At 43.2% G+C, this 21,782-nt stretch overlaps 1 protein-coding gene across 2 annotated transcripts; it reads left to right on the top strand.

The window, feature by feature from the left end:
- Positions 1-1,471: 1,471 nt before the first annotated feature.
- On the top strand, positions 1,472-19,970 carry fxr2 (FMR1 autosomal homolog 2). Of its 2 annotated transcripts, none has more exons than XM_063470228.1 (17): positions 1,472-1,765; positions 5,017-5,069; positions 8,742-8,835; positions 10,158-10,229; positions 11,377-11,525; positions 11,690-11,783; positions 12,873-12,989; positions 13,082-13,252; positions 14,392-14,470; positions 14,599-14,708; positions 15,194-15,280; positions 16,496-16,712; positions 16,847-17,026; positions 17,475-17,666; positions 17,789-17,893; positions 17,998-18,086; positions 18,571-19,970. In XM_063470228.1, exons 1-17 carry the CDS (start codon positions 1,715-1,717, stop codon positions 18,679-18,681), a joined length of 1,971 nt encoding a protein of 656 aa, XP_063326298.1. In that variant the 5' UTR covers positions 1,472-1,714; the 3' UTR covers positions 18,682-19,970. The 2 variants fall into 2 exon arrangements, with proteins under 2 accessions (XP_063326298.1, XP_063326297.1); XM_063470227.1 differs by having other exon boundaries at positions 14,599-14,756.
- The last annotated feature ends 1,812 nt before the right edge of the window (positions 19,971-21,782 follow it).

The following is a 21,782-nucleotide window of genomic DNA, read 5'->3' as shown; positions in this document are numbered from 1 at the left end:
GGGCTTGTATGATCACCTCGCACCACGGCGGTTGCTGGCAGCGGAACTAACATCGCTTTGAACCTCCAAGGAGAGATGATATTGGAAGCAGATGTCTCGTTGTGCTTTAATAAATGACAATCAAGTTTTTACATTCCACTAAATTTGGGGGATTTTTGGCTGTGGGATTTCTCCTGCTTGCTTTTTCTGTTTTTGATTATACAGCACAGAAAATGGATTCAAAGACGTGGAAAAATCCTTCTACATGTCAAGCAGAACATTACTAGCAGGGGGTGATTGGCAGGACTATGGCGCACACTGCTCTGTTTATTTAAAGGCAATAAAACCCAGTGTGTTCACCATTGTTAAAATAGGTTATTTATTTATTTATTCTTTTATTGGGCCTGTCAAGTCTTTACAGGCTACATCAGCCCCTGTATTTATCAGTTTCTCTTCCATACGTATTATATGTACATATGGGGTTGCACAATACTGGTTTGTAGCGTGTCTTTTCCACATGAACTCTGACTTCACATGTTTGCTTCTCGCAGCTGTTTCCTCGCAACAATCCCTGTCCATATCTGGTCTTCTCAGTGAAGGATTTCTTACCTAAGATTTGCCAACACTGCGTGTACTTCTCTCCCAGTAAGCGTTAGCCAGCTTTAAACTTTGTGGATCTCCACTGGACGGAAAGGTTTGCGTTTCCAGTCTCAATGTGGCTGTTTCTACAGAGTAATGTAACTTTGAATGGTCCACAAATAGTAACTTCACTCTACTGCTGTTTACACAATAACTAGTGGTCCTCACTCATCAATGAGTGGGCAAATTTAGACATGGGAGCCAGTCAATTCGAGCAAAATTGTAACTGACAAGGGATAAAACCAATGGATTGTGCTGGGATGCGACTCTATGGGTATGATTGGTTGCGCTTATAGACCAGCCCTTATTCGCTTGACCAATTAATGTAAGCTAAAGGTAACTGACAGCTACTTCGGCCAATTATAACGTTGGATTTCCCGGTAGGTGGGTCTCCGTGTGGAGGGGTGGGGTGTTCGAGGTCATTCAGTCCCTCTCTGATTCACTCTATCGGCGTGTGTGTGTGTGTTGAGGGGACGGGTAGTTGGAGTAAGGAGTCGCCGGGCGCTAGTGCATCACGAATGCTTTTTTTGGGAAAGAAACGCCGCTGAAAAATTGCACCACAGACCGAAGAAGCGACCCCCGGTGACGAGTTCTGTGAAACGAATTTTTTCAACGCAGCGACTGCGCCACACGCACAGTCGGGCAAACGCAGCCGGGCTATCAAATGTTAGCCTACTAGCATCCCTGAAAACAGACGGGATCAAGGTGTTGATAGCTAGCCTCCCAGCTAATTGCCCATCAGCTAGCATCCTCAGCGGTAGCATCATTAGCTCGTTTCTCCTCGCGCACGTCGAGACCTCGCCATCGCTCGTGGCGGTCTCTTTTAGGTCGCGGCAATCAAATCCGACACTGAGACAAAAACAGAGAGCGGTTCCTCCTCACTGGTGCTGGAGACGGCGTCTGCGTTGCATTAGTTGACACCATCACACCCAACCCCATCACCTCTGCCCCTCTTCCTCCACCCGAAACACTGGAAATCCACAAGCGGCCGGATAGCGGCGAGGGGCCGGCGAAGCTGGGGGTGGTAACGCTACCGGACTCGCAGGGAGTCACAGCGGCTACAGACAAGCACAGCCGTGGGGATCTACCGACAAGTATGGACGGGCTGGCCGTGGAAGTTCGCGGCTCGAACGGGGCCTTCTACAAGGTAACCAGGTTACAGACGTAGTTTCTAGATGTCCCAGTTAAAGTTTTGTTTTCTTCTCAAAACGTTAGGGTTCGCTCTTCTTAGCTCAGCTCTTGCTAACTGGTACTCTGCTAATGCTAGCGTGGGTCCACTCCTGACGAACAGAGATGGTTTTGCGTTCAATTAGGGCTGGCCATTGTGGGGTAGGCAGCTAGCCGTAGCTAGCAGTTAGGCTAGGTACACTTGACATCACCATGCATGGCCTATGTGTGTTTATTTTTTATCACATGTCAGCGTGAAAACACGCTGTAAACAGTTTTGAAGCGCTAATGAAAGCCGGGATGGAAACATTTAAAAAGAGCAGCGAGCTGCTGATCAGACAGCTGTTGTGCAGCTCCTACGTGCAAGTGTGATGTGATGCTACATCAAAGCTCACATTCTTCATAATTGCTTTGTAGCCCAGCCCAGGTTTCAGCTACAGCGCTGTACGGCGTGTCTCATGTTTATTGCCCTGGCTGACGCTTTTGGTTTCAATTCTGCCTGATTTTAAACAGAAAGATCACTTTCACATGCAGACACATGACTTCAGGTCTTTGTTGTTGCTGTGTCACAGCTTGTTTACGACGTAACATTAAGATGGCAGCCAAACTATACTATCAAGTATGTTTTGTTTTGTTTTTTTTCTCAAATGTCTTAAGTGGTCAGACTCACAGGTTTGGGTCTGTGAGAGAGAGATTGTAAGGTTTAAGGGGCAGCTTCAGACTGAGGAGACACTAAACCGTTTTGGGGGATAGGGAAATAAACCCTACTCACCCTCACCACCTCTGTCTAGTTTTAGAGAACCTATTTGATTCAGCTTTTTAGATAGCCCATTTCTTTGCCTGTGTCTTCAGTCTTTTTTGTCCTCAACCTTTCAGCTGGCCGGTCGAGCACATGGTGGGTTAGTGATGACCCTATATTTACCCTCCTCATGCTGCCTCACCTGTTGTTCTGTTTTACGGGGTGACAGTTTGGCTCTGGCGTCAAACACTTTCCACGAAACTCTGCTGTGTCCATTATTTCACAGCTCTTTCTGTGGATGTCATTGACACATAGCTGTGATTCTCTTTAGTGTATATTTTTGCCCTTGATGGAGGTGAGTGGGGTGAAAGCTTTGCTACTTTCCTCCTTTCCTGTCGTGATTGGCACATGGGTATAAAAGGATTTTATTCAATTCCACCACCATTCACCCCTTTATTGTTTTCTGTTGAGCTATGAATGGGCATCATGTTTATTAAACTGTCAGGAAAGTGGCACACTATATGGTTTCTTTTGCAGCAGAAAACACAATGGGAAAACTGAGAAGACTAATTTTTAAAAATTGTGACAATCCCTTTTTTTCCTACATCACTGAAGCTTGTGCATTAAACTACCTTCTTTTCATCTATTTATATTTTATTATAAGCCCAGTCTGATCAGTGGCTGGTTATATTGAAAAATCTGTGAGAGGAATGTTGCAGACCTGGCATCTTTTATCCAAATGGTCTTAGTGACCACATGTGTGTGCTGGCCTAAGGCTGAAGTGTGGACACGGGCAACTGTAGTACAAACCTAGCAGTGCCTTGTGTAAGGGGCAGTTAACCTGACAGAGCATGCACACAGCTGTCTCACCACATGTGACCTGTGGAAACTGAAGGGTGATTACTTTTTAACTCAGATCGGTTGGCATTGCTGACTTCTGTGATAAAGGCCAGTCGGCTCTGAAGCTGGAACCCTGCGATGATGTATAGTATAGAGGGATGGATGGTGTGAATGCTAACCGGGACCTTCTCAAAACTGAGGCAGTGGTGGTTAGCATTAATATCTGAGAGTAGACTGCATAAAAATAAAAATGGTGTGACATCTATGCAATCAAAACCAAAGTGGCTTTAGAGAAGTTTAATATGGTATCATGTTTCTGTCTTCCTGTATCATGATTCCCGTGTGGAGCTTATGTCAGCATTTCCGTACCCAGGGGCGCACACCCACACTTTATTTAATAATTAGTACTATACATACTTTGTGACAGTAAATAATGGAGCACAAATCAGTTGCATCTCCAGTAAGTGTCTTATCTTGCGGCTAGACCACGGCTGTGTCGTCTTGGATTGAAGGTAGAGACGGTTTTCTTAATTTCTTTTCTGCAGCCTTGATGAGCTAACAGTGTAACACGATCAGTTTTTTTCCGTGCAGCAGGTACTGGTGAAAGATGCCCCTCCAACACCAGAACCAGAACTATGTCACTGCTTGCTGCAGTCTAAGTCAGCACGGTTGGACTTTGTCCTATAGCCGGATGACATCAAACTGCTGCAACAGTGACCTGACCATCTAGCTGTAGGGAAACTTGAGACAGAAAGGATCAAAAATGAATCTTGAAATTTATACTTAAATTCGGTTTTTTGATAGGTATTTTTGTTTTTAATTCACAATCAATGAAAAACAAAATACTGAGGTATAAATTTATACCTCAGTATTTTGGAGCATCAGGATCTCCCTCATGTCTAAACACTGATTTTATCCAGGTTCAGTTCAACATTAGCATCTTTCCAGCAGGTGAATCCCCACCCCCTACAGTACAAACCATCAAGAAAACTTGTACAACCCCTCTGTCCCATATATAGTCGTGTCACACTGAGAGATGTGCCACACCCACACCACAAATGGGGAGTAGGTTGCTTAAAATTTATGGCATGTTGAGACAGATCTGTGGACGGCCATGATGGACGAGTAGTAGGTTCAAGTGATCTCTCGTAATGGACAGGCAAATGATTGTCCCCTATAGGCTGGCCCGGATGCCTGTACACGCACTCATTTGAACAGTCCTGTGTAAAATTGTTGTCTTTAAATCTCACACACACAAACACACAGTGAAGAGGGCTCGCTTCTGGATTTTAATTCTGTTGTTGTTTGTGCGTGTATGTGTGTGAGAGAGAGAGAGGGAGTGAGCGTGTGTGTGAGAGATTTCCCGGCTGTCTGTGCTGTCAGGAGGAGTCAGTGTTCCTCGTCACTTTATCCAACACAGAATTCACAGCCAGAGAATTGTGTCAGTGATGTGATGTCTTGGCTTCTAAAAAAGCCCAAGATGCGCTTTTTTTTTCCCTTTTGTATTTCCAGTCACAGTATCAGTCTAACATTGCTCGCAGCCGCCTGTGTTGTTTACATGCAAAAAAAATCAAATGCTCACAGCCCCACCCATCCCTGTCTTTCTGTTGTGCATTCATGGGAATAAAAATTCTCTCTCTTTCGTCTTTTAGGGTTATATCAAAGATGTCCACGAAGACTCGCTCACAATTGTGTTTGAAAACAAGTAAGTATGCTCTTCCTGTACACCTCTCCTGTTTAGCCTTAGCCGCAGTATGCCTGGTTTAGGATGTTGCAAGGCATTAAAAATTGTCCTATTCAGCACCTGTGTTTGGCATGCAGCTGTCCATACATGTCTCTAACAGTTTTTTCACCTCCTGTTCTAACCCCCACCTCTCGCACCACCACCCTGGTGGCATGCTTTCCTATATTCCAAGCCCCACCTACTGTCCCCTTCTACCACCCTTCCACCACCCAACTCGTCCCTCTTTATCTTCTTGGCTCAGCGTGTAGATCAGGGAGCTCCTAAAAATAGTGACCCATGGTATGTGCTTCGGGAGGGGTGGCAACAGGGTGGCCTGTGTCATTTTTGGGTTCCTTCCTTCCTTCTCCTTTTACTTTCCCTGAGCACACGCAGGTGTTGGAGGAGCTGGTTGTATAAGATGGTGAATGAACTGTACACGTTTTTGGTCTATAGTGAGAGATGAGACCCATTTGGGGTAACCACAATTTGGTTGTGAAAGAAAATCAACGAGAAGCCCGGAATAAGTTTCTTTTTTAAAAACTGTCATTTTCTGTTGTTTGTCATTAGAATATAAATGTTAAAAAAGATGACTCATTTTAAAGGGTCCCTACTCATCCTTATTCTAAAAGGCATTGAATTCATCAATCTAAAAATAAATCTTTAATAGAAGCAAAAGGTCTTGCGTAAATCCATCAAAGGTCTTAAAAAGAATTAAGACTTGGTTAGTGGAAAATATTTTTTGTTCTGATATTGACTGATTTAAATTTGCACTGAAAATCGTGACATGGTTGCTTAAAGCAGATGCACTCTGCTGTCTACCAACAGAATGAATGGGGAGGCAAAATTGATGAAAATATCAAACTATTCAACCAAGTGTTTCAAGTTTAAGTTTACAACACATTTGACCCACAAGGCAATCAGAAGTACTTCATATAAAATGTAACAGTCTATGAGCTAAGTTGAGAAGCATGAGACAGTGTAAGAGCACTTACAATTAAATTTATGGTTTAAATTTAACCAATAAAACAATTAGAAAAGGAGTAAAGGTTAAAGCACAGTTTAAGAAGTTAGTTATTAATTTATTTAATAGTGTTAAACAAAATGCCTCAGGCTTGATTTGAAAGGTCTGAGTTGCAGCAGACCTGCAGTTTCTGGGAGTTCATTGACGATATGTTCGGCATTAAAAACTAAACACTCCATCTCCATGTTTAATTTTAACTGAGCATAAATGACACTGGCCCTCGATGACCTGCGGAGTCTGTATGGTTCGTAATGTAGCAACTGAAATGTTCCTTACATGTGAATTATACTTCTGCGTCAGATCTACGTCGTAACCTGTACCATTAACCCTCCACCACAACTTTTTACCTAACCTGACGTGCACCTCGTGAGAAATTAACTACACATCGGGTCGATGCATACCACAACTTGAATGGCATGGGAGGTTGCGATGTAGGCATAAAAGGAGTTTCCGGTTACTATACAAGTTAGGATGTAGATTTTTTATTTTTTATTTTTTTTGCAGAAGTCTTAAGTCAAGCTTTAGCCGTCAACCCATCAAGGCTTTATAAACCAGCAGCTTTCAGATAACTTCTTTGTTTTGGCATCTTGGGAGCCAAGGTAGCGAAATTCTGTGCAGGTTACCAGTTCGAGATGTTCCAAGCCAACGAGTGAACCACACAAGCCAAATACCCTATGCCTCTAACTCAAAGAAAGTGAGGTTATTTTTAATTGAATTTAGAATAACTGAAAGCCTCACAAAAATCTGGACTCTAACCTTTCTTAATCTGAAAGGATACTGCTTTAATAGAGTGGCGTTCACAGCTGCAAGCCTTTCAGTGGACTGGACTGAATGAATATTCGTTTCTCTGTTTATCACACATAAAGGCAAAATCAATTGTGCGGTTGATAAAGATGAAATAGACTATTATTTTTTTTTAAACTTTATTTAACCAGGAAGTGAAGTGCTTGATAAGCCTCTTGAGTTCCTGATCTGACACGTGCAGCATTAACTCTGTTTTTATTTCCAATGGTGTGAAAAAAGGGATCTCCCGGTGAGAACCTGCGTAAGCAAGGACACATGCACAGTTATTCTATTAGTGTATGGAAGCATCAGCATTGTATACAGTAACCAACCACTGTTAGATGCATCTCTTCAACTCCTCATTAACAGATATCTAATTGGCCAATTACATGGCAGCAAGTAAATTTATATAGGCATTTAGACTTTGTCAGGTAACCTGGTGAAGTTCGAGCGTTTGAATGGGAGATGAAAGGTGATTTAAGTGATTTTTAACATGGTTTGTGCTGGATGGGCTGTTCTGAGCATTTCACAAACTGCTCATCTACTGGTATATTCCTCACAGCCATCTCTAGTCTTTACAGAGACTGGTCAGAAAAAGAAAATATTCAGTGACCCAGTACAAGAGGTTTTTTTGTTTTGTTTGGGGGGTTTTTTTGGTGGCCTTTTTCAGCCTTACTGGACAGAGCAGTGAAGAGTGACAGGAAAGCGGAGGGAGGGAGAGGAGAAAGGGGAAAACATGTGGCAAAGGGCCGCTGGTCAGACTCGAATCCGGCCGTTCGCCCTGCTCGTCCTGGTGCAAGAGGCCTTTGGGTGAAAATGCTTTGTTGAAATCAGAAGACAATGACCAGAGTGTTACACAACAATAGAATGGCAACAGTAACTAGTAATAACTGCTTGTTCAAGCAAGGGGTGCAGAATAGCATAACCTGATGAACCTTGAAGCACACGGGCTACAGCAGCAGAAGACCACACCAGGTGCAACTCCTGTCAGCTAAGAACAGGAAACTGAGGCTACAGTTAGCACAGGCTCACCAATGGCAGATTAGAGAAAATTGGAAAATCACTGCGGGGGAGTCCAAGACTGAGGAGTCTTGGATTTGGTAGGGCATAAACAAAAGGATGGATCCCATCCTGCCTTGTGTCAGGGAGTCTAACCCAATATTAGCAAGGTGTATCAAAGAGAGTGGCTGGTGAGTGTGGTTTGGTTGGTTTGTTGTAGCTCAAGTATAGTACAGCTGGATTTTGTCCATATGTTGTTCTATTACACAAACATGAACAACAAGTCTTGATACTCTTTGTCCTGGGGTGACTGTAGAGGATAAAAATTTAAACATCAAGATATTTGTATGCCTTTAGTTAGTTTTTAGTCATAGATGTTAAAGAGTTGCTACTTTCTACCACCAATAAAGCTCCACCCACAAAAACCAAAACCAAAACAAAACACAAAGGAGGATGGAAGCTCTCAAAAGAAAAATCCTATAAAAACTTAGTTGAGAGATCAAACTGAATGAGCTGCTATATACTGTATATTAATCTCAAGCTTTAGTTTTTGCAAGTCTTTCACTTTTCTGCTTCTGAGTCATTTTCAAATTCTTGTTGAGTGTAAAATGACAACTTTTCCACTTACTGACCAGCCACGGTCCCTGAGCTTCCTCATTAAACCTAATGAACCTTTAAAACTGTTATTGTTATTATGTCTGTAAATGTGCTACACAGCAGTGAGTGGGTAATATGTACCCATACCATTACAATCCGAGTGTGACGTGACTTAGAAGAGCTTCAGCCAACAGCGTTTCATTTTGCTACCTGTGATTGTCGGTAGGTTGACAAGTGTTTTGTCTCCTCCACAGCTGGCAGCCAGAGAGACAGTTGCCCTTCAGTGACGTGCGGTTGCCTCCTCCAGCTGACTACCACAAGGAAATTGGTGAAGGAGAGGAGGTGGAGGTGAGGCCTGCCTCTTTGCATATGTCTGACTCAGCTCATACACATGAATTTTTTCCGACCTTATGTCTCAAGGCCTTGTTTTTCACGCCGACAGTCAGATAATTATTCGCCGATACTTTTCACCTGTCGTTTCAAAAATCCTGGAAAATTCTGAAGTCTTTGATAGGTACACATTTTAGACCACATATACTTTTTTCCACATTATTAATTGGAAGTACTTACAGTTTATGTTATGTGATGTATATTATCACATAGTCTGCTATACACCCAGTGATTTCAGACATGACCAGAGTTCCTGAGGCTCATTTAAAAAGCCTGAAGTTTGAATCATGGATCTTGATATAATGATTAAATACTTTACAGGTCACATCTAAAACACATTGTATATAAAATGTGTGCATACATGTTTCTATTGCTGTGGGTGATGTTGTATTCAGCTCCTATAAAAGTGTTTTTGACCATTTCTCTAACAACTAATGAAAGAAGCAGTTCCAAAGTTAAACTGTTAGCTGGAATCATTTAAAAGTAACGAACAGGAAGTCGTATGAAAAGCATCAAATACTGTGTGGTAGAGTTTATTGGACTGTTGAATATGTGCTTATCCATCAAGTAACTGTTTAAATGATGTGTTGTATTCAGGCTTTTATAAACATGGTTTGGTCTGCAGTCTTTTACGAAGGACTTAAAAAGCATTTCTAAAACAATAGCATAGATCCAGCACACACGCTTTTTACAGAGTGACATAGTTAAAGTTGAATTTTTGTCACTAATGTGACCTTAACAATCCTGACTGAGATCTGAGGGCCCTGCAGATCATTTAAGTGTTGCATTTGATTTTGTTCTGAGATGTCTCCATAACTGAAACACGTCCCAGTCGTGGAGACCTCTCATCTGCATCTATTTAGCATTAGAGTTTTGTTTTTGTTTTCATGGAAATGCAAGTTTAAGGACACGTGGCTCTAGATAAAAAGTACCAGAAATGTCTCGTTGCAACAGTTTTGAGGAGGTTTTTTTTAAGGTGTGCCAAAAATCTTATGAAGTTGGGACCATGGGAATTAAAGCTGTGGAATCCACATAATATTAGTGGGAGCTGTTCATACAAGTGTTTCGTTAAGTTTTTTACTAACCACTAAACTAATACCTGAGGTGTCTTGGGTTAAATTAGTCCCATTCAAAGTCAAACAGCTCCATTCTCTCTTTCAAGGTGATGCTTTTTATTTATTTATTTGATTTTTAATCAAATTTTTTTTTTATTTTAAAGTGGATGAGCGTGTTTCTGTCTTTTGTCTGTGGTTCAGCTTTTATTCGCTGTCTCTCTCCAGGTTTACTCCAGGGCCAATGAACAGGAGCCATGCGGCTGGTGGCTGGCGCGGGTCAGAATGATGAAGGGAGAAGTAAGTGTTTGCTGAGAGTAAATCTTTGAACAAGTGAAATAAGTGGGTAAACACACGAACTGAAATTATATTTCCTGCTCTTATATAATAAAGCAAGAGTGACTAGAATGTATAACATATCCTCTACCTTTGAGTTTCAAGCCCTGTTTGAACGTCTGCCCATCATTAGACAACACTTCAGTACATTTTAATACACAGTTGTTCTTTTAATCCAGCCTAATCTTTGTTTTGTGGATATGTTAAAAACTCAATAGTTACTTCCTGTTGCTAAGTTCCTGAGGCTTTCACTGAGCTGTTCAGCTGAAAGGAACTATCATAATTGAGAAGACGATATCACACAGCGGTGATAGAATCCACCTAGGTCAGCTTCCTCTCTGTTTATTAATCAGTAATAGAGGCTAAGCAGTCGTCTTTCACTTTGCCTCTGGCTGTACTGCCAGTAAGTCTTTATGGAGCTCTGAGTACTGCAGTATGCTGTGTGTAAAATAAATATAGGCCAGTAGTAAGAAGTGCTGCTGGGTAATGGGCTCAAAGAGTTTGTCCTAATCGACTCTGACATTGTACATTCAAATTACCTGTCCCGTTCACTCTGTGTGTCTTCTGCACCCTAACCTATTGTGTCAAAGTGGATTTGCACGGGACCAGTCTTTTTAAAATTTTTCAGATAATTACAAGGAGCTCTGACTCTCAGGCACCAGCTGCAGGTTGAATAGTGGGTCAGTGGGATATGGAAAGGACAGCTATGCAGGGCTAATGTGCCAAGGGAGCTGCTGCTGCTGCTGTAGTGCTGTTATTTGGAGCAGTCTGATAAGAGCCTGCAGGAATGTCTAGCATTGACTGATGGCTTTAATTCAGTCCTTTGAGCGTGGAGTGTGCAGTGTTGGTCTTGCTGCTGCACTCTTTCTGCACTACTTCCCATCCTTTGTCTAATACTTTGTCGTGTTTTTCTGTATCTTTACTCTCATGCATCTTCTTTCACTTCATTTTATGTATCCTATGAAATAGAAGAAAGTAGCAACAGAGTGTAGTTTTATTAGCAGCAAGACGCAGAGATGCATCTTGAGACATCTTTGACTCCATCGGAGCTTTATATATCTGTGTTTTTGTCTACTTTATTAAAAATCTGTATCTCCCGTGTTGTTTTCAGTTCTATGTGATCGAATATGCGGCGTGCGACGCCACGTACAACGAGATAGTCACGTCAGAGCGCATCAGGCCTCTAAACCCCAACAGCCCTGCCTCTCGAAACACCTTCCACAAGATCCCCATCCCCGTCCCAGAAGACCTGAGGGACATGTGAGTCCTGCATATAAATAATCCCTCACTCATGCCTCTACACATCCAAGCACTTTGCTTCCTTAAAGTTCTCATATGTTGTCAGCAATCATGCGTGTAATGATGATTCAGTGCTGCCAAACGAATAACGAGATCGACCCTGCTCTGGATTGTTTTATCGACAGCTGTGCAAACGACAACATTCACAAAGACTTCAGGAAAGCAATCGGAGCCAACTGCATCTTCTACAGTGCCCAAACACATGAGCTCATCGTGCTGGTTAGTACTCTGAACACACACTTCAGCAGACGCCTCATGATCAAGTTAATGGCCTTGTTTTATATCATCACGTGAAGAAATGATGCAAAGCAGTAGCAAAAAATCTCACTCGCAAATGTGAACATCAGGGAAGGCAGACAGACGAAGAGATGTGAATCCAGATAATGCTGCTAACATTATATGGACAAAAGTACTGTACTGTATACACACACTGCTACTTGGTCACTGAGTGTGTAGATATTCATTCACAAATGTTTGTAAAGGCTATAGAACTGTATACTTGTGCTAATGCTAAGCGCTGTAGAGAATAGCGGTGAATGACTTAGCCTTCTGTATTTAAGAAATATAAGAGATCACCTGAAAGTAAACAGTTTTAAGTCGAGCTCACTACATGACTAATTTTTAAAAACATCTTAAAATCCAAACTCCAGGATGCTTGGGCCCAGCGTAGGGATATTTTGAATCATGGAATAATTCACTATAACTGTGTCATAGTGATGGCAAAGAGTTTACATTTCAGCTCCAGAAAGAGCATTTTAGCAGTGCTTTGGATTGTGGTCAATAAAGGGAAGTGTGAATCCTAAATTGCAAAGACCTTAAGTCTTATAAATTTGGTAGAGTGGAATAGCTTTACCAGAAAAAAGTCTGGCCACACAGCAGCCATTCTGGAATGCCTTATTTGGGCAGTTATTTTAAAGCATTATCTCAATTAAAAAACCCATGTATGGACCCGCTAGAGAACTCTGATAAAAGCCACTTAAAAATGTGAAGCCTTCGGCCCAAAATAAGCTTTAAAAAACCTTTTTTAAATTTCCCTCTCTTTGAAGTTTGACTTCTACCACCATCTTTACCGCCGTAGAATTAACCCAAATTTCAGTTCAGGGCTCTCTAATAAGGGGTTCATGCACTACACGTCCCAGATGATTGTCTGTTGTGGTTTAGGAACATGTTTTTCAAAGCATTTCTTGCTCTGGGCATTGAATGTCTGTTCTGTCTGGATCGTCTGTACGAGTCGGTTATGGCTTTTGTTGCATTGTTTACCTGATTCTGAACCTTTGTTGCCTTGTGTGTCTTATGTTGTGTCTTCAGTCTACAAATGAAACCACAGTAAAGCGTGCAGCTCTTCTGAGCGACATGCATTTCCGGAGCATCCGTACCAAGCTTATGCTAATGTCCCGCAATGAAGAAGCCACCAAACATTTGGAGGTAACACATTCTGTCAACTACATGTGTCTCCCTGATCATTTAAATCCTAGCCATGCATCTTGGCAAGCAACCTTGCGTTTCCCCTCTCCTAGACAAGTAAGCAGTTAGCATCGGCGTACCAAGAGGAGGTGAGGGTCAGGGAGGACCTGATGGGCCTCGCCATCGGCTCCCACGGTGCCAACATCCAGCAAGCGAGGAAGGTGCCTGGTGTTACAGCTATCGAGCTGGAGGAAGAAAGCTGCACGTTCAGGATCTATGGAGAGGTACGCTGGTTAAGGAGGCTTTCTGCTGCTGTTTTTGGAGAAGCAAGCAGGAGAAAACAAGTGATGGATATCCTTTTTTTACATACAGCACTGACAGTTCACTGTTAGTGAATGTAGGTGGGCAAATATCATCTGAAGCACTGAAACCATAACATTTGTTTGGTTCTCTTTTACCATTTTAAAACTTTAATCCTGAATGGATCAATGGAATAACAATTCCATTGATCCATTCAGGCTGTTGCCAGTGTGAGATGGCAATTATAGGCTAATTAGCGACATGAGGTGATTTATTGGTTGTAGGGATGTCTTAAAACATAAGCTTATGAGTGATGGATTGAGAATATTGACTCTTCACAGTTAATACCAGTGCGTAGAAATGCAGAGAAACTAAACTGCCTGCATGTCAAAGTCTGTGTTCAGATTTGGACTGTGGTCTTAAACTCAATTAGTGTTTACCCTACCGTTGCCAGTCACCCCCGCCTGCCCCAGAAGCCACTGGAGATAATAATTTAAAAACATGCATAAGAATAATGAAACATATTTTAGTTACTTTATCTATGTAATTAATGTGAGAGTTGCATTAAGCACTAACTTTTTACATTCTATATTTGGTCACTAGACTTGTGCATGTGGCTGCTATTGAATGAGAGAGAGTAGCACAGCAGGCAGTAGTTAATGAGAACTCGTTAGCTTACAACGAACAGACAAATGCAGAAGCAGTGCAAACATCTGAGTCTGGCTAGAGCAGCACTGCGTGTCTGTCTTCCTCCCCCAACATTCAACCGGTCACAGCAGAATGCTGCCCCTCCCTGAGCCTGGTTCTGTAGGAGGGTTCTTCCTGTTAAAAGGGAGTCTTTCCTTCCCACTGTTGCCAAGTGGTTGTTGATAAGGAGTCATTTGATTCGTGGGATTTTCTCTGTATTACTGTAGGGTAGAGACACCTGTTGATGTGATTTAGTGCTGTATAAATAAAATTGAAACTGCACAAGGGCCACGGTTACTTTAAAAAAATATCTGATTTTTTTAAAATTCTTTTTTTAGTGCAGAATAATGCACTGAAGCAAAATTTAATTTTTTGCTGTGCATACTTTCATTTTGGTTCTTATATGCCGTATACTACATTGTTTGCGTTGTTACAGACCCCAGAGGCAGTGAAACAGGCCAGAGAGTATCTCGAGTTCAAGGAAGACTACTTTCAGGTACCCAGGAACCTTGTAGGTGAGTGAACAATATAACATTCCTGAGAGTTCATTTTGCTGCTGACATTCTGCTTCATCACCACACCATATTCCTGATTGGAACATTCTTTCACCCTTTCCGCTTTCCCCGCTTTCACTGTTGCGCAGGCAAAGTCATCGGCAAAAACGGCAAAGTCATCCAGGAGATTGTGGACAAGTCGGGCGTGGTCCGTGTCAGGATCGAGGGAGACAACGACAAAAAGCTTCCCCGCGAGGAGGTAGGCAGGCAGGGGGCTGGCAGGGACGACACTGCCAGCAGCAAAGAGGTGAATGGACCGATCGGCTGCTCTCCCAGACTCTCCTATAACCTCCCCAACCCTCCCCCCCCTCCACCATCCCCCTTCCCTCGTCTCTCCAATCAGAAAAGCTACTTAACTGCAGCAGCGTGCAAGCGTCCCATGTGCTGTCTGCTTTGACTCTGTTCGTTCTGCTGCTGCTTTGTATCTTGTTTTGTCACAGAGTTTGCTTTGCTTTCCACACACAGCCCACTGCACAGCATATACGTTATACTGGGCTTGTTAGCCATCTGTTGTCTGATGGGTTGGTATGCTCCTGTTGAGTGTGCAATTTAAGTATATAGTTGCTCCTCAGTTGCTCATTGTTTAAAGTGATGATTATCTGTTTCCTTTCTTTAAAAAAAAAAAAAAGAGAAAAGAAAAGACCTTCAGGTTTTAATTCCTCCTCCTCTCTGCTGTTGTTTCAGGGCATGGTTCCCTTTGTATTTGTGGGAACCAAGGAGAACATCAGCAACGCTCAGGCTCTGTTGGAGTACCACGTGTCCTATCTCCAGGTTTGTCAGTCTTCCATTTTTTACCAGTAGATGGCACCACTGCTTTTTGTTTTTTGTCTTTTTTTTGTGACAGAAAAAGATAAAAGCAGTGTATTTTCTGTCTCTGCCACCTCAACTTTATTTGAATACATGTGTTCATCCCACAACAATTATTTCTTCTTTTTTGGGAACGTGGAGTAGGCGTGTATCGGTCACCTGTCTCTCGACTGTCCAGCTCCACATGAGGAAAGCTGCTGAGAGCTCCTTATTTTGCCCTTACCTCATGTGCTTTTATAAATAGCCCCTCTCTACGGGATGGGGTGGAGAGTATGCCTGAGTATAGATTACCAGCTATCTGGACCCTCAGAGTTCAAAAATAACATCAGACCCCCTCCTGTCGTCCCTCACTTCCTTCACACCTCCCTTGAGGTTCAGCTGTCATTGGTGGAGACAGCTGTCACACCATGAACTGAGACCCCTCTCCCCACCAAATCCTACTCTAGATCACCCATGTCTAAACTGGCATTAGTCACCACTGCCCACTCCTCTCATCTACTATAAAAAAAAAAAGCTTTTAATTTATTGAAGGTGTCATCAAATTTGATAAACTGATACCTTTAAGTTTATCCCTGCTCTTAAGTTGGTTTATTAGAGGGCTGTGAGAGAGGTTATCGGTTTGTTGGCTGTCGCTTATGTGGTATCGTCTCCAGCAAGATGATACGGAGATCCAACCAACTGGACAATCTCTGCAAAACCACTCGGCATCTGTGACTCAAACTGACTGAGAACATCTGAGCAAGCATCCATTAGAGATTTAGTAAGTGGAGGGGGGCGCATTTCTAAAAGTGTAAAGGCAGCAGTTTGCTTAAAAAAAAAAAAAAAAAAAAAAAAGAGTCTGTAATCGATGGCAGGCATGCCTGTGTCTGTGTGACAGATACAGCTGCTTATTCAACCCTCGACTATAAATTAATGTTTATCGCAGTCAGCCGGTCCATCTGTTAAAAATCACTAGGTGTTTCAACACAAGTGGGTGTTCTGAGAGAATGCTCAGGTTGAACTTCACCAATTGCTGCCACCTAGTGGTGAGCGGTAGGCTTATTAAGAGAACCAAAGCAAGGCAAGGCCCACAGCTGATGGGAGCTCTAGGCCCAACAGAATAATCTTGTGTGAGTGGACTCTTGAGTCCTTTCTGTTCGCGGAACAGGCTCTAAAATGCAATTTGTCCCCGACCTGTAGGAGGTGGAGCAGCTGCGCCTTGAGCGCCTGCAGATTGACGAGCAGCTCCGTCAGATCGGGGTCGGGTACCGCGCGCCTGCCGGCCGAACCGGGGGCCCTGGTGTTGATCGGGAGAAAGGCTACCTGACAGATGAAAGCACCAATTCACTCCACACTCGAACCTACGGGGGCCGCGGCAGAGGGCGAAGGGCCTCCAACAGCCAGTACTCCGGATATGGTGAGAGTTAAAGAGTTCAAATTCGACTTTAACGTGAGGTTGTAATAATACAATACAGTAATAGTGCAACATAAGATTCAGTCATGAAATAAATTTAAAAAAACATTTTTTATTTGATTGTCTACTTAATGCAGGCACAAACTCTGAACTGTCCAATGCCTCTGAGCCAGAGGACCTCACCGAGCGAGACCAGAGGCCCCGTGGAATAGGCAACGATGAGAGGGGATCCCGACGGGGTGGTAGGGGCCGAGGATCCAACTCAGGACGAGGTCGCGGAGGGCCAGGATCCAAGCCTTCGAACTCAATCAGCTCAGGTAGCCCTCTTTGTTCCCTAATAACACACATGGCATCCCTTTTCTCCCAAAAAATCATAACAAAGAATGGGAAAAACGATTTTCTTCTCTTTACAGCTGTCTGAAGCCTGAGCTTGCAGCTTACTTGAGCATACTGACTTCTTTATTTTTGACTGCTAAGTTTAACATGAACATCCACCTTAGTAACAGTCTATATAAGAACTTTAAGATTAAGAAACCAAACTTATTTTCGGTGCAAGCAGCTACTGAAGCTTTTCCGAGAAGCAGCTGGTAAGCACCTTCTTGTAATTGAGCCTGAAAGGTGTGGTCCTTTTTATGAAGTGAAGAGAAAAAACCTGAAAAACCTCTAAGCTATATCCTTCACTGCAGGTCGTTATTTTAAAACTGCATTCATTAAATGGAAGAAACGATACACAAGTGTTAAACTATTGTTTTGTCACCTGAACAGTACTGAAGGACCCAGACAGTAATCCATACTCCCTGCTGGAGGGTGAAGGAGAGCTGGCTGACGCAGACATCAGTGAAGGCGTGGGAGACCGCCGCAGACGATCCCGCCGCCGCCGGAACGACCAGGAGCCCAGTGTCATGGACGCAGCTGCAGAGTCGGACAGCCAGGCCGGCCTGAGTGAGAACGGACTAGGTGAGAGTTGGCGGTGTTGCGTTCTCCTTGTTGAAACTTGTTGCCGTACGTTCGTGGTTAGTCGAGCAGAAATCCGAAACTTTTGGAGGGAGATGATCTACATTTTCTAATTTGACTCTTAGATGAAGAAGCCCGGCCTCAGCGCCGCAACCGAAGCCGCCGCCGCCGTAACCGTGGCAACCGCCCAGAGGGAGGTTCAACCAGCCGTGACAGACAGCCAGAAAGTGGTGAGTTGCTGTCCTTTTACTAGTTTAGCTATTTTACTTTCCACTTTCAGAATGAACACATACCCCCAGCTGCTGTTCTAGCTAACAGACTTCAATGTTTCCAGTGACTGTTGCTGACTACATATCCCGCGCCGAGTCCCAGAGCAGACAGAACCTGCCCCAGAAGGAAAACCACACTGACCCCGAGCCCAAGGTACAAGCTGACATGTGCACAGACAGTATTTCCCCGCGTTGTTTCGGTTATATATCGGCTATATTTTGCAGTTCATTTTGTCATTTGCATTCATTTTAAGTGAATGAATGATTGATTCACCAGGGGACGGTTCCCCTCACAGAGCAGGCTGAACTTAGCCAGGCTATCTTTGCTTTTGCTGCCATGATAGAAACTAAAACGCCCCTCAGAGATAATCTGTCTCACAGCATTGGTTATCACCTTTCTTTCTTAATGCTACGTTCACCAAGGCAGCAGAGCAGAACAAGGGCTACTGGGGTTTTAGCTTGTTCATGAGATGAAGCACTCAGGGTGAGGGCAGCTATTATGTACTTAAAAAAGCATAGTTACACCTTGTGCCCCTCCTGCTTGCAGAAAAATGATCTAATTCTGTGGTAAACAAGGCAGTGATCTCAGCTTTAGCTCAGTGACAATTCTCACTTTGATCTATGTTTTGCACCCGCAGGAGAACGGCACCACCGCCAAGAAGGAAGAGCGAACGCCCTCGAACCGTTCCCCCAGCAAAGGATTGACCTCGGCCAGCGAGACCCTGACCTTGGTCAACGGGGTCTCATAAAGAGACGAGCGAACCCTTGCGAACCCAAGTCTAGAGCAAGACTCCATGGCAAACTCTGTCCCTGCTTGCATTAACTTAAACCTTAAACAGATGAGTGAAAAAGTACCTGACAAAATACCTGAGTTCATACTACGAGAGTGAAAAAGTACAAAAAAACGACAAACGCATCTACTTAAAACCACACGTTAACGGTGTATGCTATCCTATCTATCAGTACTTAGTGCTTATTTAAAAGAAAAAAAAGAGGAAAAAAACAACTAGCTTGCCAAAAAAGAGCTGGTGGATATGACTTGATTTTTAAAAATACTGAAACACGAGAAACAGGACGAGACGTTTTTTTTTTGTTGTTGTTGTTTGTTTTTTGTTTTGAACTGTTTGTCTTTATTTCTGTTAATGTTAATTTTGTTCATTGTTTATCACTGGTTTCGACTCGGCGGTCGCTCTCTCAACCAAAACAGACGCATCTCTTTATAACGGTGTTTAAAGTGCACACAGGAGAGATGTAAAGCTGTATGAGCAGACAGTCCGGCTCATGTGACGCCATGTTCGCACACTGAACCTGGGAGTGAAGACGGATTGGAATACAGATAGACATTGTGCCTTGAATTTGAAAAACAAATATATATATAAACACATAAAAAAAAAAAAACTTGAGTTTTTTTTTCCATTAAGTTTGTTTTTAAGGGGAAGAAAATGAGAGTTCTTCTTCCAGGTTTTTTTTTTCTTTCTGTTTTTGGTTTGAAGGAGAGAACAGATCTGTGAGGGAGTGATGAGGAAAAACAAAAACAAAAAAAAGGATGCAGAAACAGATGGAGTGGGTGGCCGATGTGAGGAAAATTCAATCTGGTGCCAAACGCGAAATTCAAGGCGCTTGTTCTCATTCCGCGTAGAACGGACGGGATTAGGGGAGGTAAGTGTGGGGGAATGGAAGAGGAGTGGGGTCAGCGCGTGTGTCTGTCTGTGTGTGAACAGTTGAGACATTTGGCAACAACAAAAATTTTAAACTGAGAGCGGATGACGGGGGAAAACCCAACGTAGCCCCGAGGGGCGTTGTCACGGCATGTGTCTCGCCTGTTTCAGGTCCTTGGAAGTGTTCCAGGGCCGGCAGCCCCGCAAACAGGATAGGCTGAGACCAGACCGACCGCACACTTGAACTGTTAAGATTTCGACTTAGAGAGAACTGCACCGTGCCTCTTTCTGTGTCAGAGGGGCGGCGGCGCTAGCTTCCAGCCACACTTAGTGTCTTGATTAAAACCACTGCAGTGCACAGCTCCAGACGCACACGAAGCCGGGGGGGGGGGGGGGAGCGCTACCACCTTTTCTGGGACGGGTGCTGCTAGTGACGTGGGAAGGGGTGGGGAGAGACTGCAGACTGTGGGAACGGGACAGCTTAAAATGACATGAGAGCCACACGACACACAGGCCCACATTTACAGGTACACACACACCAGGTCGGCGTGGTCGCCCGCGTAGTGCAAAAGTGAGGTTGTCCGTCTTTTGTACCTGGCGGTTTGGGGTAAAAAAAAAATGTTTTCTTTGTTTTCGGCATACGGAGTAAGAGACGGACTCGAAAACCTCAGCGGCTCTCTGCTCATGTTGTTACTGTTGTCTTGGTTGTCGCTCTCAAGTTCTTTTTGTTGCTCTTTCCACATCGTAGAAAATATGAAATAAAAAACTGAAGTGAAATCAACCTCTTCTGTGGAGATGAACTTTGATTTCTCTTGTCTTGTGAGTTTGCAGTCTATTTTTCTAACTTGCATGGCCATTCGAGTAGTAGGTGGTGCCTGTCCTGTGCATGAGGGAAAAAAAGGGGTGTTGTTAATCTGACTTACAAAGCCATTGTTTCATTCACTAGAATTGCTGCTAATGTACACACTGAATGTCCAACTAACGTAGAAACTCTACCATGAAGAGAGGAAAAAGAACTATTTGTGACTGATTTTTCTTTTTTTTTCTCTCTCCCCCTCCAATACTTATATCTGCCCAGACCCCCAACCCCCCACACACTCTGTTGGCGGGTACGAGTCAGGAAGGGACCGGTTCCTTTTGCTTACAAGTTTTCAGAGTTTCAAAAGTGTTAAATTGTGAAATTACAAAGGGCGACATTGTGCATGACAAGCAAGCATCCACATGACCAAAGGTTTTGAGAGACAGACGAATGGGAGTGTGGTTGACTCAAGATGACCCAGATGCTGCTGTTTTACATTTCTGCTCACCTGTATGTTGTGTTTTTAGAGGATGATCGAACACTTGAGTATTTGTACCTTGGTTCAGTTGCATGTGTGCGAGTGGAGGATGAAGCCTTGCGTGGTATGTTTGTGTTTACCTTTATACCTCATTGTGTGAGTACTGTATTCCCTAATGTATCTGTATCCCTCGCGTCCTGTTGAAAGACTGCTGCGTGTGTGTGCGTGCGCGCACGTGCGTCTGCGTGGATGCTGGTTGTACAGTCGACTCCTCACTCTGTCAGATTTTGTCTCTGGTTTTCTCACTCATGTTCTGATGGCAATAAAGGACTTTTCATTGTTTGGTATACATTTTTTTTTTCTTTTTAACATATACAAAACAAACCACATTAGACTTCTGGATGTTATGTTGATGCGAGTGTACTTCAGTCTAATAATTAGGGGATGATCACAATGGGGTCTTCTGAGTTCTAAAAAGAAAAATTATGGATGATATAACTGTTCCTACTGCAGTGTTAAATTTGTCCCAGGCTATTTTAAGCAAGCCTATTTTGAATTTAAAGAAGCATCGTCTGTTATTTCCAGTATTTGGTTGGCCATTATCTCACACCCCCCCACCCTCTTTTTCATTAAAGAAAAAAATAATCTTTTAGGAGTAAATAAGCATAGTGAGGTTTAGATGTGAGGAAAATCTTTCAAAGAACCATTTTTGCACCTGAAAGAACAGATTTTTAAAGGGATTTAAGACCTTGATTCAAGTCTACCAACCGTTCATGGCAGATAGTCAACCCTCTCTGAGCCTGGTCTTCTCCTGGAGGCGTCTTCCTGTTAAAAAGGTTGTTTTTTGTTTTTTTTTCTCCCCACTGTCACCAAGTGCTTGCTCATAGTGGGTGGTCTGCTGTAATATTTTAAGTT

Source organism: Pelmatolapia mariae, linkage group LG3_W, assembly GCF_036321145.2.
Source record: "Pelmatolapia mariae isolate MD_Pm_ZW linkage group LG3_W, Pm_UMD_F_2, whole genome shotgun sequence".
NCBI classification, from domain to species: Eukaryota; Metazoa; Chordata; class Actinopteri; order Cichliformes; family Cichlidae; genus Pelmatolapia; species Pelmatolapia mariae.
This window is presented reverse-complemented; position numbering and strand designations above follow the sequence as displayed.